At 42.7% G+C, this 19,319-nt stretch overlaps 1 protein-coding gene across 4 annotated transcripts in view; it reads right to left on the bottom strand.

The window, feature by feature from the left end:
* Positions 1–1,321: 1,321 nt before the first annotated feature.
* ERCC1 (ERCC excision repair 1, endonuclease non-catalytic subunit) overlaps positions 1,322–19,319 on the bottom strand; it is a 1,099,273-nt gene continuing 1,081,275 nt past the window's right edge. For all 4 annotated transcript variants that reach the window (XM_044084339.1, XM_044084340.1, XM_044084337.1 and 1 more), the window contains one exon: positions 1,322–2,620. In XM_044084339.1, coding sequence (XP_043940274.1) covers positions 2,570–2,620 — 51 coding nt within the window. In that variant the 3' untranslated portion in view covers positions 1,322–2,569. The remainder of the gene's footprint in view (positions 2,621–19,319) is intronic.

The following is a 19,319-nucleotide window of genomic DNA, read 5'->3' as shown; positions in this document are numbered from 1 at the left end:
CTGGTAGAAAAACCTTTACAAATCTGACAGGCGGCTTCACTGTGAGATGAGGCACGCCCAAACAGTAAACACACAAGTCATGCGTGTCAGAGTGAGGCAGTTTGTGTCCGCACTCCGAACACCTCTTAAGACCTGGACTTCCTTTCTTCTCAGACATTATATCCACAAAATATTAAAAAACTAGGCACACACACTGTAGCAAGGCCCAAGTGAGGGCGAGGAAAGACTACCAACAAAGGTAGTAGAAAATACCAAAAAAAGTACAGGTAATAAAGAAAAGGAAGATACGACTTACTAAAGTCAAACTAAGAATTCTGTGAGAAAAAAACTCAAAAAATTATCAAAATATACACTTAGTTGGAGAGGAACGGCTGAACAGCATCGTGGCAAACTAGATCTGAGGTAACAGGGTGAAGGGCATGATGGGTAAAATTTTAGCTCGAGAGGTTTGTGGCTGATGCGAGCTTGAAAAAAAGGCCGGCTCGGTTCCAAGGTTGGAACCTAATCCCAAGAGTAATGAATAAACAAAGATTAACAACATACATCAGATCAAAATTTTTTTTACCTCATTTTGAGAGCCTTGATCTCAGGTAACATCTTTGGCTTTACCCCTCCCCCCCCCCACCACACATGAACAACCTGTGTGGAAATGACTAAATCCTTGAGTAACTCAGACAGTCCTGATAATCAAAACATGGTGAAGGGCAGTAAAAGTAGATGAACAAGGTAGCCTGCTGCATGGGGAATTCTGTACTTCCAATCATCTACTTAAACAACACATACATGATTTGTAATACTTCAGTAATTCTCCAGAAAGCAAAAGTCTGCAAAGCTCATATTTCCAGTTCCTGGCAACTTTCATACCTTTTCAAAAAAAAAAAAAAAACAACAGTTGCTAATCTTGATCACATCTCCTTAATATTCATGATTTCTAAGTCAAACGTTTTGGAATAAATCTGGGATGCTGGTGTTACAAATGCAATCCTAACATTTTCATTTGCGGGATGGGCATCAGATTCATTTCCTGAATATGCTGAAACACAGCTCGCAGAATCACAAAGAATAAATTTTAAAGACAAAGGGAGAAAGATCAGTCTTTCTGCATGACTGAATAGCATTGGTGTTTAAAGGCCATCAGAGATGTAATTTTAGAGAGATTTATGTGCCAAGAAAACTTTATATACTGCCAGATATAAAAGTCCTATCAGCTACCAATTCAAAATACTCTTTGACTTGCCCCTTAGTTTGATATTCAGCTTTACTGTTCATTGTTAAGCTACTACAAGTTATAGCCCATTAGCAAGTTAGTTTTTGTATAAAATGAAAAATAAATTTCTCTTTTTATTCTAACTACAAGTTTAAGTACAGTACATTGCTAAACATTTTCTGTGTCAGACATATTTTCAAGACAGCTCAATAATTTGCACAAGGAAAGATGGCAGTGTATCGCAGAAATGTCTGAATATCCCTTGTTCATTAGCATCACATGACTTTATGTTCTTTTAAATGATGTAAATATTGAGGTAATCCTACAATAAAGATCTGCTTTTTAGCTGTGACTCACTTAATTGCTGTACCATGTGAATGGATTTTTTTTTGTCCCCAATGCCTACCAGACATCGATCCTCCTGTAACTGATGTGGCTTGTTTGTTCCCTGCAGGGCAAGATTAGTCTCCATCCCATTAATCTCAAGGGCAAGAACCAATCATGAGGTTATCCAAGCATCCATCAGGGATCATCATCTTATGCCCTGTCTATTTCTCCTGTCTATGCATGTCTGTCCTGTCCAATGGAAGAAATGTAATTGGCTTGTAATAAACTGTCCACAGCACGTGACTCAACCAAAGCTCTCTCTCTACCTCCCACTTCCAAACAGTATATCTGCATGACACAAGTCTCCACCAGTGTTTCAAAAGTGGAGGTGTGCTTAGGCAAGTGCTCCACTCTAATTCCCCTCCACCCATGGATGGGCGAGCTGATGGAAGCAGTTTAGTCCCATCTCCCCTACCCTCCTCCAAGCACATGAAACACTAATCAAACTCTGGTCTTCTGGACTGCTCTCAAGGCTTCAGTCCTCTGTGCCAAAAACCTGGTCCATACCACCTGGATGCTTGCCACTCGTTATCTACACTTTCCCACTCAGACTGACTATTGTTCTATGACGCATTACAACAGCATTCCCCTGTACATTTCACATAAACATTGCTCTTTTTAAAGCACTTTACTCTTGTAAAGGTTTACGGCACACAAATGGACACTAATAACGATATACAAGTAGTTCATTTGTGGCAGATTCTCTGAACCACAAGTTCTGTTTGTACAAGCAACCAGACTGTGCCTCCCTGGCTAGTATAACTTAAAATGAGTAAATAGTCCCAGAATACTGTGCTGCTGGAATATCTGACAGCTTTTCAAACATAACTTTATGCCAGTTTGGAAGATATCAGGGTCCCAACTCATCAACTTCATTCGTAAATTCAAGCTCCAGAGGAAGCACTCGGGGCTTTTTTAGAGGGTTTACTGTTGACCATCCAAGACAAACTGCTGTGGACCTTCAAGTAACTGTTTTCACTTTGATTTCAGAAATGGTTCATGAAGGACATCATACAGTCTTCTTGCCTAGAGGAGAGAGAGAACTGTATTACTGTCACATAAAGAGAACAGGGATTAAACTGGATTATATTGTACTACTGAACCTAAAACAGTTTATATGTTGTAACAGCATGAGTCACCACTCACAATTTACTACTTCATCTTGTTGCACATGTTTTATTTCTGCAGAAGTTAGAGACAAACATTGGGCCAAGCTCACAGGACACACAAAGCAATACTTATCAGTACGCTACCCGAGATACCTGCAAAGACATAATCACTACCGACCACAGAGAGGCTACAAAACTCAGGTATGTGGTGGGCATTAAAATGCAAATCTTCAACATACTCAAAGGGCAGGTGTCATAGCAGACAAAACTAATAAATTATTTGGGGGAGTACTAATATAACCAGTAAAGGAACCTCTGTACTTCGGCATCATTTATTTGCAACAAATGAAAATGCAGGCCATCTCAGTCAGCATCACTCAGAAAAATACATGACAAAGACAAGATCTTAAAAGGATAATTTTATCATTGATTCAGAATCTAAGAAGAGGCTCAGGGACTTCCTTTTACTACCTCAACACAGGCCTCTAGCTATTCCACCTGTGTTAGACATTGTAGATGATGTGTTTTCATAGTCTAGTCTGACCCCTGTACTTTCTGATACAGCATGATCATTCCTGGGGTTGTCAAAAGTAGCAACACCATTCTTATACCTGCTTTTATTACATCTGTATTAAGATTCTTCCTAAGTGTCTTTCCCACTTTACCTGCTAACCACTGGTACCTATACCATTTATTCCCTACAACTGTGAGGGATTTCCTAGTGTGAGAGGTAGCCATCACCTTGGCAAACATCATGCAGTTTAGTGCTCTGCCAAGAGTCTTGGCAATGACAGCTACTTCTGTACAAGGCTCTAACCTCTTCACCTTGGATAGTGATGTGGGCACCTACGCCAGTATAAGGGCTGCCTATATCCCTCTAATCAGCTCATGCATTCTGTTTCATGCAGCTGACAAATGTTATCTTCAGTGGTTTGGTGACTAAGTTCATGTTGCCCCTGCATTGATCTCACCTCTTTGGCTCTATCCCTGCCCTTTGTGAGTGGTCGGATGAGGGGTGGCAGGATAAGCCAGCCAGAATGTACACTTTCCAACTCAGAATGGGCAACCCCATCTTTCTCTGCTGTCAAGCATCAAATGTAATCCAGATAATTTAGATTGTAGTCAGGGCTTTATCTCTCTATTCCACTAGTGTGGATTCATCTACATTAAGATCATTTGCGGATTACTGAACTGTTAAAATTCTTCAGACATCATTCAAAAAATGAACCAATATAAAATCATACATTTAAACAGTATTTTTTTTTTTAATTTATATTACGGCAGTTTTTATCAGCAACAAAATGTAAATAGGTTATTTCTGCTTGGGAAATAAAACTGAGAATTGCAGTTTTTTTTTCATCAGTGTTTGGCACTGAAGTGGGGAGTGCAACACGCTTGGACATGTTCAGATGCATTCATATTGGATACTACAAGGGTAATACTAACCATAGTGCTAAAATAAATTTATGGCAAGGTATTTTCCAGAGTTACAAAAAAGATCTACAATTAAACCGGGACACCTACAGACTAGTAGAAAAAGATTGATTTATGAGATGCTTACCCAGCTACTCATCCTGTAACAATATACAATGCTATAACTTTTGACAAGCTAAAGTCCATTTAGAAATGTTCTCTTTCAGTCAAATCTACAGTGGTTACTGCTCATTAATACTAGGAGTCTAAACAAAAAACTCCACTCCCTACAAGCTCTCCTCACCCCAGAAAATGCTGAAGTCTGTGTGGTTACTGAGACATGGTTTAAAGCCATGGACAGCACCTCCGCAGTGCAAGGCTATAATGCCTTCCACATATTTAGACCAGCTACTGTACAGACAAAGAATAAAGGCAGAGGTGTCCTGACTTACATAAAACGTAAACATATCTCAAGGCAGGTCAAACAAAACAATGTATTTGAGCTTCTCCAAGTTCAAATTGTAATTCTTTTGGCTGCTCATGCTAGGGGTCGCCATAGCAGATCATCTGTTTCCATTTCTTCTTGTCCTTTACATCTTGTTGTGTCACACCAAGCACCTGCATGTCCTCTCACCACATCCATAAACCTTATCTTAGGCCTTCCTCTTTTCCTCTTACCTGGCAGCTCCATCCCTAGCATCCTTCTCCCAATATACCCAGCATCCCTCCTCAGCACATGTCCAAACCAATGCAATCTCGCCTCTCTGGCTTTAACCATCCAACTTGAGCTGACCCTCTAATATACTCATTCCTAATGCTATCCATCCTCATCACCCCCAATGCAAATCTTAACATCTTTAACTCTGCTACCTCTAGCTCTGACTTCTGTCTTTTCTTCAGTGCCACCGTCCAACCCATATAACATGGCTGGTCTCAGTACCGTCTTGTAGACCTTCCCTTACACTCTTGCTGGTATCAGTCTGTCACAAATCACTACTGATACTCTTCTCCACCCACTTCACCCTGCCTGCACTCTCTTCTTCACCGCTGTTTCACACTTACCATTACTCTGAACTGTTGATCCTAAGTATTTAAACTCATCCACATTTGCCAGTTGTACTCCCTGCATCCTCACCATTCCTCTGTCCTCCCCCTCATTCACACACACATATTCTGTCTTAGTCCTGCTAACCTTCATTCCTCTCCTCTATAAAGCACATCTCCACCTCTCAGGGTCTCTTCAACCCGTTCCCTAAATTACCATAAGCAAAATCCCATACCACTATTTTGCAAGCTATAACTCCCCCTCTATGAGCCAGGAAACCCATAACACGTTTTTAGACTTATTGTGAGCACTCACCATCCAACCCAATACCATATTCATGGGCAACTTTAATTACTCCATTATTAACTGGCAATACTACACCAAACATACAGGCACAGAGATTTCTGGATTTTGCAAACACAAACTCCCTGGACCAGACTGTCAATACACTGACTAGGGTTGCAAACTGGTCTGCACTAATATGGGAGAGTGCTGCACAACCCCTAGTGGAATGTCTTCTCTAAGATCAGACCAAAATGGGCTCTGAAGTGAAAATAAAACCTGGAACCACAGCTAACCTTGGAATATTCAGGAACTACTCTAAGGCTAATGTCCTACTTAAGTGATAAACTGGCAAAATGTCAAGACCCCATAAACTCTGAGAACATTGCTGCCTAAGTGGAACTGTTCACAGAATCCCTATACAAGCATGTTAATAGCTGCATACAGGCTGCTGTACCCAAAAGAAAAAAGTACAGAACTAGAAAACAGCACAAGCCATTCATGGTATTATCCTTTTCAATTATTCCTCAACTGTTGCGAGAGAGTCCCCAGCTATCTAAATCCCAGGACTCTAAGGAAGGATATTCCTGAGCACCATTGAGCCAAAGGCTGCTCTTCTAGAGACTTGAGCCAGTTTGTAATGAGCAATAAAGGTATGACGATTAGCCCAAGTTGTGGCTGCACAAATATCCAATGAAGATCTGAATAAAAATGCAGAAGTTGTTGCCATGGATCTGGTGGAATGTGCTTTTGGTAAACAGAGGCCCATTTTTTCATAAATAAAGATAATACAATCAGTTAATCATTTGGGTAAGGTCACTTTCGAAACTGGTTTGCCTAATTCTGATTCCACAAGAGAGACAAATAATTTCCTCAAATTTTTGGCTCTACGTAGATAAAACTGTAATTGTCTGTGAACGTCCAAAAGGTGTAGCATATACTTTGTGAAATTTTGAAAAAAGACTGGAAGGTCGATAGTTTGATTAATATTGGATTCTGACACCATCTTAGGAAGGGTTTGTCTATAAGATTACCATACCCTTATGAAAAATCAAATAAGGAAGTTTGGATAACAATGCCTGTAATTCTGATACTCTTCTGTCGGATGTAATGGCCACTAAAAAGATAAGTTTTCCAGGATAAAAGTTTTAGTTCATACTTGGCTGATGGTTCAAATGCGGATTGCTTTAGAGACTGTAAAAGAATGTTCAAATCCTGAGGAGTAGGGGATCGTTTTAATGGGGATTTAAGTAGAAAAGTTTCCCTTAGAAAGGCTTTGCAAAGTTTGGAGGATGTTAAAGACAAGATATTTACTGCTACATGAAAATTGGAAATGGCAGCTAGTTGTACCTTAACAGAAGATTATTTAGCACTTTCACTGAAAACTGTAGCCAAAAACTCAAGAACATTAGGAACCAGTGCTGAAAAGGGATCTAGATCCTTTTGCTGCATCCAAATAACTCTTTTCCACTTACTTCTGTAAAGTTTCCTAGTGGAAACTTTATTGGATTACAAGAGAATGTGACAGACACAGAAAGAGAGCCTGGGCTGTCTAACAATCAATGGAAGTAGAGAAAGGTACAGTTGTGTACACCTACCATAAATGTAGATGTTCGAGTGTCTTCACTGTTGCAGTCATGACTGTAGGGTTCTCCCCTGCCGGCAAGCAGCCCTCGGTCGGCCAGAATCCCAAAGTCTGGGTCCGGCGTCGGCTGTTCAACTCTGCTCCCTGACGTCAGAGCGCCAGGAGTATAAAGCTGACAGCCGACGCCATCTTCTCCAGTTTTTCTTGCTCCAGATGTCAGGAGTCCCAAAATGAAAATGGTCCCAAAACCTTTGCAAATACACCTCAGAGGAATAGTGAAAAAAGGAACCACACAAAAGTAAAAATAAGAGGGGACAGGAGGGAGGGAAACCCAGACTGCAACAGTGAAGACACTCTAACATCTACATTTATGGTAGGTGTACACAACTGTACTATGTTCATCGTGTTTCACTGTTGCAGTCATGACTGTAGGGTAGAATCCCAAAGCTGAAAGAAAGGGAGGTGGTCATAAAGAAGGAGGGGCGGCTAAAAGGCCCTGCAGGACTGCAGAGGCAAAGCCTGCCCTAGACTTAGAGTAGAGAGGCAAATTGTAGTGCTTAGAGAAAGTATGCACTGAACTCCAAGTTGCAGCTTCCAAAATGTCCTTGGTAGGAACTCCCCTGAGAAAGGCTGCAGAAGTAGCAGCAGCTCTAGTGGAATGAGTCCGTATGCTCCCTGGGATTTGCTTTCCATGGTGTGAATAACAAAATCTGATTCCATGAGCAATCCATTTAGAAATGGTTTGTTTAGAAATGGCTTTACCTTGGGAACTTGAAGCATAAGAAACAAACAATTGTTCTGATTTTCTGATGTCCTTGGTTCTGTTCAGGTAAAAACGTAGCTGTCGATGTACATCCAAGGAATGTAAGATCCTTTCCCCTTTATTTTGAGGAGTGGGGAAAAAGGTTGGCAAGTGGATAGTTTGATTTAAAGCCACTCTGGAAACCACCTTAGGCCTGAAAGTCGGATTAGTCCTCAAAGATACCCTGTCTTGATGAAAAATAATATAAGGTTCCACCGCCATAAGAGCCTGTAACTCTGAAACTCTCCTGGCAGAGGTTAGTGCCAATAGGATAGCTGTCTTCCAAGATAAAAACTTGATGTCAGCAGAAGCGGCAGGCTCAAAAGGAGGCAAGGTTAGTTTTTCCAAAACAAAATTGAGATCCCAAGCAGGAATAGGAGGAGATCTAGGAGGTCTTAAGTTCTTGGCTCCTCTGAGGAACTGTCTCATGAGCTGGTGGGAAAAGATGGGAGAGTCTGAATTATAATGAGCAGAAATAGCAGAAGCATGGATCTTAATGGAAGAGAAAGAGAGACCCTTATGTAAGAGATCTGTCAAGTAAAGTAGAATTAAAGTAATGTTAGGAAGAAGAGGATCAGAATCCTGAGCCTGCATCCAGGAACAAAATCTTTCCATTTTCCTGCATAAGATTTCCTAGTGCTAGGACGTCTGGCTTCTAAAATGACATCCATAACCTGCTTGGGTAGGAAAGAAGAAATCAAAGGCCCTGGATTAACCAGGCTGCCAGGCTGAGAGTTCTGACATGAGAGTGTAGAACCTGACCCTGATGTTGGGACAGAAGGTTCGGAGACTGAGGTAAAATCCAAGGGGGCTCCAGGCATAGGTTTATTAGAGTTGGATACCAAAACTGCCGAGGCCAATTCGGAGCCAACAAGATTATCATCTTGGGTTTGTCCTGTTTTATCTTCAATAAAACTCGAGGAAGAAGAGGTAGAGGCAGAAAGGCATATCCCGAGAGGTTCCTCCAACTGACAGGGCATCCACTTTCCAAGCCTCTCTGTGGAATGTCCTGGTGCAAAAATTCTGCAGCTGATGATTTAGATGGGTTGCAAAGAGATCTATGTGAGGACATCCCCATACTGCTGTTATCATCCTGAATATTTTGGTGTCCAGCATCCACTCGTGTGGATCCGAAAGGTTTCTGCTCAAACTGTCTGCCGTAAGTTTTGTTTCCCTGGTAGAAACTGAGCTTGAAGATCCAGATTGCAAGCTAGAGCTGTGTTCCATAAATCCATGGCTAGTCTGCAAAGGGGGTAGGAATGAGATCCCCCTTGCTTGTTTATGTACCACATAACTGTGGTGTTGTCTGTTCGTATTAGTAGTTGTCCTGGTAGTAAGAGATTCCTGAAGGTCAATAGAGCTTTCTGAACGGCTAACATTTCCTTTAAGTTGATATGCAGGTGCTTCTGATCCTTTGTCCAAAGGCCCTGCAGACAATTGCCCTGAAAATGGGCTCCCCAAGCATAATCCGAGGCGTCCGTGGTTAGAATATGAGAGGCAGGAAGTAGACGGAAGGGCTTCCCTTTGTTTAGAACACATGCCCTGGACCACCAAAGAAATTCCTTTTGAAGGCAAGGAAGGACAGGAATCAGTATGTCCAAACTGTGGTAATGCTGAGACCATACACTTTTTAGGTACCACTGTATTTTCCTCATGTGTAGTCTTGCATATGGTACGAGAAGGATGCAGGAGGCCATGTAACCCAAAGCCTGCAGGAATTTCCTTGCAGATAGATGGGTTAGAGTTGCCAAGGCTTTGAAAGTTGATGCCAGCTGTAATTGTTTTTCGGATGTCAGAAATGCCATCTGGGTTGTAGTGTTTAGAAGAGCACCCAGAAAAGTTATCTGTTGTGATGGTGTCAAATTTGACTTTTTTATGTTTACAGAAAATCCCAGGAATTTGAGGAGGTTTTGTACAAAGTCTAGATGCTGGAGTAAGACATCCTTGCTGTCTGCCTGAATTAGACAATCGTCCAGATAAGGGTAAATTTGAATTCCCTTGAGTCTGCAGTAAGCCACTACTGGAGCCAGGCATTCGGTGAAGAACCTGGGCGCAGTAGATAATCCAAAGGGCAGCACAGAGAATTGAAAGTGCCTCGATCCGGCCTTGAACCTGAGGTATTTTCTGTGATCCTGCCTGATGGGAATGTGTAAATATGCCTCCTTTAAATCCAAAGTCACCATCCATGCATCTTTGGACAGCATTGGAAGTAACTGCTGTAGAGTAAGCATCCTGAATTTTGGAATCTCTAGAAAGGTGTTCAAGACCGACAGATCCAGAATGGGCCTCCATGAATTTTGCTTTCTTGGGACTATAAAGAGCCTTGAGTAAAACCCTTTTCCCATCTCTGAAAGAGGTACCAGTTCTATGGCATTCATAGCCAAAAGAGCCTCCACCTGGTTTAAGGCCTCCGTCCATTGATGTTTTGGAAAGTCTGGCCATCCGCTTGGCCTTGGCAAAGTATGAAAATGGAATTTGTAGCCTCTTAAAATCACATCCAAAACCCATTTGTCCTGGGTTATTTGAGTCCAATTTTGGTAAAAAAGAGAGAGTTTTCCTCCGAGAGGGGCTTCCAGGCAAGACGTTCCTGCAGCCCAACAGAGGTAGTCATTGAGTTTGTTTCCTTTGAGACTGTGGCCTGCCCTCTCCTCCCCTAGGGGTAGAAGCAGTCCATTGCCTTGGTCTAATAAGCAGCTTGTGTTTGAGGCCTCCCTCTGGAGTGTCTATATCTACCCCTTTGAGGCCTGTCTGAAGAGGGAAAGGACCAGTTTTTTGATGGCCAATTCCTGCTAAATCTAGGAGGCTGTACTTGTAAGAAATCTTTACCTGTTTGCATGGATTTCGCCTTATCCTCCATCTTTTTAATCACCTCTTCAGCTTTAGATCCAAACAAAACATTATGCTGAACAGGAGCATCCAATAATTTAGCCTTTACTTGTTCAGGTAAATTTTGTTCCTTTAGCCATGCATGTCTTCTAATGACTGTGCCAGAGGCCGCAGCCCTACAAGAAGCCTCCAAGGCATCAAATCCACAGTGTAAAACATGCTTCCCAACTTGTTCAGTGGCATGCAATAAGTCATGTAATTCCTTATCCTCTGCACAGGCAGAAATGGAAGTAAATTTCTGTTTTAAGACAGACAAGAGAAATTGCTGATATTTAAGCATATGAAACTGACAGTTTAAAGCCCTAATGGACAAAGTAGCAGAAGTGTACACCTTTTTGCCCCATCTTCCCAAGGCTCGAGAATCCTTTTCAGTAGGAATAGGATTTTTGGCAGTAGCAGCCTTAACACCCTTAGGACCCTGAGAAATGGTTTCAGGGTCAGCAGTAGGATTCTTGTATAAAAACTGATGGGAATCAGGAACCCTGTAGTACCTATCAGGCTTAACAGGAGCAGGAGGAAAAGAATCAGGGGTTAAATTAGCCTCCGAAAAGGCATCATCCACAATATCCAAAACAGGAGGAATAGCCAGGGGTCTATGTTGGGGTAGAAGAAGAAAATCCCTCAGTCTTTTATTGGATTCTGAATATCCCTGTCCCTCACAGTGAAAATGTTCCCTCATCTCATGCAGAGTTTCCCCAAAAGAAAAATCCTCAGGAGGAGAAGCTGAAGGAATGGATTCTTCCGCATCAGAATCCTCATAAGGAGGAAAAGAATATTCCTGATCAGAAGAAGAAACTGAGGAAACAGAAGCCTGATCAGAGGAATCATAATAAACATCCTGCCTTGGCCTTTTGTCTGGAGGGGATGAGAACCCCTAATCATGGTAAGTAAATCCTCTGCCATCTTGAGTAACTGTTTCTGTGACTTGGGAGCCGGTTCAGAAGAGGCCTGTGTTGAAGTCTTTGATTTAGAAGGAGTCTTTGCCTTTGCCTTTACTTGAAGATGAGTAGGCCTGAAAACCCCTTGGGAAGCCGGTACCTGCACAGCGGCTCCGGACCCATCCGAAGGAGCGTTGTCCAAAGGTCCTGCAAAAGAGATATTTAAAGGCCTGGTTGGCTCCTCATGAGAGTCCATTTCGGCCGTCGGTTCTGAAATGGCCGACGACAGGGGCTGCAAAAGCACCTCACTGACGACGGCTGAACCTGAAGCTGGCTCCACATGTGCGCTATCATCAGATTTGGACCTCGGAGGCCTGTCTTTATCCTTGCGACGCTTGTGAACTCCGGTAGATGGAAGCGTATCCGACGACATTTTGTAGTTAAAGCGTCTACCGAAATAATGAAAGGCAAAATCGTACCTTCGCTTAATTGTACGTTGATTGAATCTAGCACAAAACCGACAACTAGCTACGTCGTGGTCAGGGCCCAAGCAAGGAATACAGTAAGAATGAAAATCCTTATGAGGTATTTGCTTCCCTCATGAAATACAATTATTAACTTTTTCTGACATCGGAGTGGAGCAAGAAAAAGTTTCTAACGGGTACTTAGCTTTGAGTGGAGAAGAAAGTCTTCGGACCGAAGTACGTAGAAATATTAGTCAGGAGTCAACCGACCGGCACTTGCGAACTGCTATCACCGCACGGCAAGAAAGACTGGAGAAGATGGCGTAGGCTGTCGCTTTATACTCCTGGCGCTCTGACGTCAGGGAGCAGAGTTGAACAGCTGACGCCGGACTCAGACTTTGGGATTCTGGCCGACCGAGGGCTGCCTGCCAGCAGGGGAGAACCCTACAGTCATGACTGCAACAATGAAACACGATGAACATCCATGCTTTCAACTTGAGGCCTGTAATGTCAGGATGTGTCATGACTGTCAGGTGAGACAGTAGGTCTGGAGTTGGATCTAGAATGCATGCAGGACGAAGTAGATGAGGCCAAAGAAAGGGAAAACAAATATGACAAGGCTAGTAAGGGAGATGAGGATAACTGTGCTCTTTAATCGAGATGCTTTCTGAAGAAAACTGGGGACTAGAGGTAACAGATCGGTAGGTGTAAAGGAGACCAGGGGGTCAATTGTGAAGTACAGTGTCCCTTGGTGACTCCCCTGGTGGGACGGATCAAGGTAAAGAACTTGCTTAACTTGTTGAGGGGAGATGCAAATAGATTGCAGCATGGTTGTCTCCAGTGACAGAAAATCCTTTCTGCAACATTCATGGTGAGGGACCACTCATGAGGCATTAAAATGGACCTGCTTAACTTGTCTGCAATCATGGTGAATATCCCCAGAATGTGCACTGCTATCAGAAATCGACTGGATGAGATCATCCATTGCCACACACTCAGCTTCTCGACACAGGGGCTAAGGTCTGGTTCCCCCTTGTCTGTTGATGTACCAGACCACTGGCATATTGTCTGTGTCACAACAGTCCCTGTGGGGAGAGCGTCTTGGAATGCATGCAACTCTAGGAAGACAGCTCTTATTTCCATGTTGGCCTCTTGGGGGACCAAGTGCTTTGGGCTGTCTTTCCCAAGAAGTGCCCCCCCCCCAATCTGGAAGGAGTCTGTAGTCACTACGGCCTTGGGTTGGAGGAGAACAAAGGGACAACCTTTCTGTACTTGACTGTATCCACCATAGAAGAGAATTCTTACAAGCCTGTATTATTTTGATCTGACTGGATAAAGGCTGGCAGAGAATGGACTACTGAGTTGCCAATGTCCACTGAAGAATCCTCATATGACACCTTATCAACGGTACCAGGATCAGTGTTGCTGACATGGATCCCAAAGCTTGAAGGATCAGTCATGCTGAAGGAGAAGAACTTTGAATGATCTTTCTGACCTGGAACTGAACAGTCTGAACTCTTGACAGATGGAGAGAGTCTGTTTGCGTTGCTGTATTGAGCAAGGCACCTATGAATTCCAATATCTGTGTTAGTTCAAGATGAGATTTGTTGTGACCGACTAAAATCCTAGGTGGGAACATAACTGCAGTATGCAGTCTGGAGTTAGAATCTGATGCCGCCTAGTCAGAGCAATTATGAGCCAGTCATCTAGACATGGAAACACCCAGAATCCATGCAGTCTCATGTGAGCTGCTATTACTGCCATACATTTGGTAAACATCCAGGGGGTTGTGGTGAGTCCAAAGGGCAGAGATCTGAAATGGTAATGACTGGCTCCCAGACAGAAGCGTGGCTAACTCCTGGATTGTCTGTTCATTTTGGTATGACAGTAAGCATCCTGAATATCTATTGAGCACATCCAGTCATCCTTGTACAGAAAAGGCAGAATGGACTGAACCATGACCATCTGGAAGTTTGTGTACTGAACAGACTGGTTCAGATTGCTGAGATCCAAAATTGGTCTCCAGTCCCCTGTTTTCTCTGGCACTACAAAGAATATTGAGTAAGTTCTGGACTCTTTCTAGTCTCAGGGCACTTCTTAGATGACTCTTTTCTAGCAGCTTGTTTATCTCTAGTGCTGCTTGCATCCCTCTCCGATTGGGTGGAACATCGGGGATTTTCTTTACTACTAGTGCACGTGGATGGGAAAATGGTATTGTATAACCTCTGGATATTATCCTGTGCACCCATGAATCTTTTGTAATTTCTAGCCATGCTCTCTGGTGCAGGGATAAATGACCCCCTCCAGAGGTGGACAGTCGGGACTCCTTTAAGGAGTGCTGATTGGATCCATCAGAAAAAGTAGCTCTAGATCCCTTGTTATGCAGACCACCTCTGCTGCAGGGATGGAGTCTTTCATTAGAACTCCCCCTGCCCTTGGGGGAACTGTCTCTACATTGATCTTGGAAAGGACCCTGGGATTTTTTGAACCACATTTTCCATCCTCCTCTGTGCTTCCTAGAAAAAGTCCATTGAAGGTTCGGAAAACATACATCCACAGCAGACAGGGTTTTTCCTTCCTGCTGACACCTAGAAAGTATGTCTTTTACCTTGGGGCCAAATAAGGAACCTATGTCAAATGAAGCATCAACAAAGGAAAATTTAAAAAGTTCCATAAAAATCACACAAGCGCATCCAGGCATGTATCCTGATGGAAATACTTGAAACCGCCGCTTGTGAAGTACCTTCAGCAGCATGGAAGATAAGCCTCATGGACAAGTTTCAAATGGACTGAAGGGTAGCCATCTGCAAGGCAATAGTGCTCTCTGCCTTGGAGGATATGGTCCCAGTGAGGGATTTGGTAAGCTCCTTAATCAAATCCCTTAGGAGTCTTGTGAAGTGTGCCAAATAATTCAGCAACTGGAGGACAAAGGTCGCCGAAACATAGACATGCTTCCGAAATCTGTCCAATGTCCTGGACTTCCTGTTGGGGGGGCAGAGGAAGTTTGTTCTGCTAGTTCCTTCTTTGTTGCTGCTGCTAAGACCATGGCATCAACTGTTACTCCCTTGCACCAATATTCTGTCCTTTGGTGGTGCCAAGATCCTACCTGGTCTCTATGTTCGATGGTGTCAAGCTCCTTCCATGTCTGTTGAGACCCCAGATCAATGAGCTCATCAGAGGGTGGAGTCACCCAGGAGGTAAATGGGCCATCTCCAAAAGCCTCCAGGGAAGGATTATCGGGACATTAACCACCCCTTTGCTTTAGGAATTGTAGGATGTCTCCAAATGAGACGTTATTGGGTGGTGATCTTGGGGGCCCCCCCTCCCCTTCAAAGTCAGTATTCTCTGTGACAGACTCTTGTGGACAGTCCAAATGCCTCCTTTTACACCTTCTCTTTCTAGGAATCACTTTGGTGGGGAGGTCTCGAGAAGTGTCAGGAGAGATTGGTATACCCTGTTGGGTGCTTTGGAGACTAGCCTGGGCTGGCTGTTCCAGTGGCACACTTGGTTGAAGCTCTAGACACACAGTTGAACAGGACTTGGTACTTGGAGTCAAAGAAGGAAGAGAAGTCCAAACTCTTGGAAGAGAGAGAGCTCTCTCCACTACCTCAAAAGCAGAATGCCTTGGAGAGAAGGAGACAGCTCCAATAAGCTTTGCTTATGGACCGTCAGCTCCCTTCGCCCCGAAGGCAGACTACTCGAGGAGGGAATCAGAGCAGAGCTATCTAGTACCAAAGCACTGAGGGGCAGAGATGACTCTAATAGCTTCAGAGTTGACTCCAACACAGATGCTACAGCTCCGAGTGTCATTCGGCTCCAACATGCTCTGCTCCGGTCCAGTCAGAGATGGCAATGGAGTTTAAGATACCAGTATCTTCGGATCTGATGTGGACAACTCCAGAATCTTCAGATCCAATGACTCTGAAACCAATGGCTGGATCAGAGAAAGAGCCAATAATGGTGGAAAATGCTGATAAAAGTCTCCAGACCCGATGGGGTTGGAGCTAGAACTTCCATTAGACTATACATAGAGAGGAATTTTCTTATCATCCTGTCCACATCGGCCTCAGTCAGATTTCTGGAAGATCATATGGAGGATGCTGTTAAAGGAGGTCTGGTGTGATGATGTCTTGGTAACTGCTCCAAAAAAGGTGAAGGGAGCCAAGAGGAGACTGGATCTGGGATCAGTTGTGGCGATCAGATCAGAAGGGATTTATTTGGTCAAGCTTTCAGATCCGAAGAGACTGGATCTAACACTTTAGGAACTTTACATGGAGGTTTGATAACTGGAGCCAAAGTAGTTGTCGGATCCGGTGAATGTTTTCTCGATTCCTTATGAAGGGAATCTCATTTCTTGTCAGATTTTTTGGGGGGTTCAAGCCTCATATGAAGTTCATGCTGGTTCAGAAGGGAGCTAACCTCTCAAAATCAATTTGTTTTTCCTACTGATTAAGGCTCTTGGATTGAAGGTCTTACAAATGTCACATTTAGAGCCAAGGTACGCTCGGCCTAAACAACTGACACATATAGTATGTGCATTGGATAATGGAATTTTATGGCCGCAGGCCGTACACTTTTTAAAACCAGATAGTTTCTCAGACATTGTCCTAGTAATGAGAAAATGATTAACTAGGGAAGGGGTTTTTTGTTGTTGTTAAGATTAGAGGAAAAAATACCAACCATGGTAATTCAAGATGTAAAGTAAAAAAAAAAAAAAAAAAAAAAAAAAAAGGAAGGATACCAGCAATGGTAACCAAGAAACCAAGAAATACACAAGTATAGGAATATAAATTTTAAGTATTAAAATAGATAGAAAGTATACACGGGAGAGAGGACAGTAGTAAATAGACTGGGGTATAAAGTTATAAAGATAAAATTTTAACTCACTAAAAAGTAGTTAAAGTCAAGAGTATGACAACATCGGTACACTAAGGTGGCAAATGAGATCAATCTAAGGTGTGTTAGGTGACTAGGGCATTGTGGGTAAAGGATAAGTTTGAGGGTCAGATCCGAACCCAAAAGTTGAAGAATGAATGAAAAGGACAACATTAGATGCATTTTTAAGTCTAGTGTTACCCCGAAACTTGAAAGCGGAAGAAGAGGTAACAGGTTGTGAAGTGACATCATTTTGAATTTGGCATTATAGCAAACAGTTTTAGTAACTAGGATGGGACAGAGGCATGAACCTAGGAAAGAAAGATCCAGACTGGTCTCCAAGCATTTTCTTTCTTTGGTACTAAGAACATCTGTGAATAGAAACCCTTCCCCACATGGGAAGGGGGAAATGGTTCTATCACTGCTTGGGGCAGCATGTGATGAAGAACAAGTAGAAAGAGTGTGATCTATAGGATGAGGAATGACCCCCAGGAAAGGAGGAATTTCCTGCCACTGCCATCTGTAACCTTGATGAATGATTTTCAGAACCTATTTGTCTGAAACACTCTATTTCCAAAGAGAAAAATGGAGATTCAGACTTTCTGGAAGAAAAAAGGGGCCAGACTGGGAGGAGGGGGGCTCACAAGGTCTCGAACAGTCATTCAGACTTGTCCTTGGTTTTGGGAGGTTTGAGACTTCTTTTTAGGAAACCATTGCCATTTCTTTTTAAATGTCAATTTTCCTGAATTTTGTTGAGACTGCTCATTCCATTTTTGTCAAAACGGGATGAGAAGATAGAAAATCCCTTGGACAATTTGGATAAAAAGGTCTGGAAAATCCTACAGATTCCCTGGATCAGCTTGCCCCTTTCAATGCACTTTTTGATCACCTCTGTAGCAGAGGGGCCAAACACTAAATATCAATCCAAGGGAGAATTTAAAACCTCATTTATCATCTGGGAGGTTCTGCAAATGCAGCCATGCAAATATTCACAAAAGAGTACCAGTGGCCACAGTCCTTGAAGAATTATCATCATACGCACACTGCAAGCAATGAATACTGACCTGGGCAAAAGCAGACTTTTCCTCACCAGAAGAAACTGTAGATAAAACATTCCTCATACTTTTACAGTTTGTCAGAACTAACATATGAGCCTGACAATTCAAAATTCTGAAAATCAAAGTTACAGAAGTATATACTTTTTCCCATTTTTATTAATGATCTCCCATCCTTATCAGAAAACGTACGACTGTGCTTAGCAGCACTGGGATCAATTAAAGTTATAGCTGCTGTGCCCTGTTTGGGAATAGTGTATAAAAAATTAAAAGACTGATGGACTTTATACATCCTATTTGCCTTTTTAGAGGCAGCTGGTTGACTAACAGGAAAACTGCAGGCAGTAACACAACAGATCCTCTAAGGCAGACAGAGGAGGATGAATGGGTGTAGGTTCTAGAAAATCTTTTTGTAATAACTCAGCTTTTTGAGGGGTGGAGAAACCTCATTGTTCTCTCACAGAAAACACTGGGACATTCTAGCAATTATCCCAGAGAAAGAAACACTCCCACAGGGAGAATCAGAAAATGAGCTCTCCTTTGAACTTGAATTAGAAATGTGAGGCAAAAACCCTGTAACTGTCCATGTATCTTTCTGTTAAGATTTAGAATCTTGAATACCTTCAGGAAAAAAGAGGAATTCCTCTTTCTTTAACCAGAAACTAGTTTACAAGAAGGATCAATCAATACCCTGATTTAAGTCCTGAGCAAGACACAGTAAAGTATTCCTATCCAAAGAAGTTTGAGGTATGGATATATGCCTGATTTGGAATAAAATGGGGCCAACATGTTACTAATGGCAGCAGCTGCTTCCCAGGGATGGGTATAATATTCTGAGACAACAGGGAAACCTTATCTGCTCACTCTCCCAGGACCGACAAGAGTGGCTATCTCTTGCCCCCTGAGGGGATTACAAAAGGTGCAGAGGAAATGGCTAACCCTTGGTCCATAGTGGCTGTAGGTGATAACACCACAGGGATAAGTCTCATATACAACAAATAGCCACAGCAGAGTCACTCAGCTGTGGCGGAGTCAATTGCTAGCCTGATTTGATGGCAGAGCAGAGGCTGTTTGCTTACCCATTTTTTTTTTTTGTGGCTGGAAGAAAAACTGACAGTGGGACCGGTAGTCTCTTCCATGGTCAAGCTGAAAATGGTGCCTCTTTATTGTGGAAGATGAGCATCAAATGCCGGTAAACGTCATCCATCCACAAAAGTTAGTTTTTTGACAGAAAAAAACCCCAGTAAAAACCACTTTAAAGCACTATGCCAGCCCCGCAAAAGAAAAATAAACACAATTTCACCACAGAAAAAACAGTTTTAGATCTGATG

Source organism: Protopterus annectens, chromosome 9.part0 (genome assembly GCF_019279795.1).
Source record: "Protopterus annectens isolate FY-2018-M chromosome 9.part0, PAN1.0, whole genome shotgun sequence".
Taxonomy (NCBI): domain Eukaryota; kingdom Metazoa; phylum Chordata; order Ceratodontiformes; family Protopteridae; genus Protopterus; species Protopterus annectens.
The sequence above is the reverse complement of the archived record's forward strand: the minus strand, read 5'-3'. Positions and strand labels throughout refer to the sequence as shown.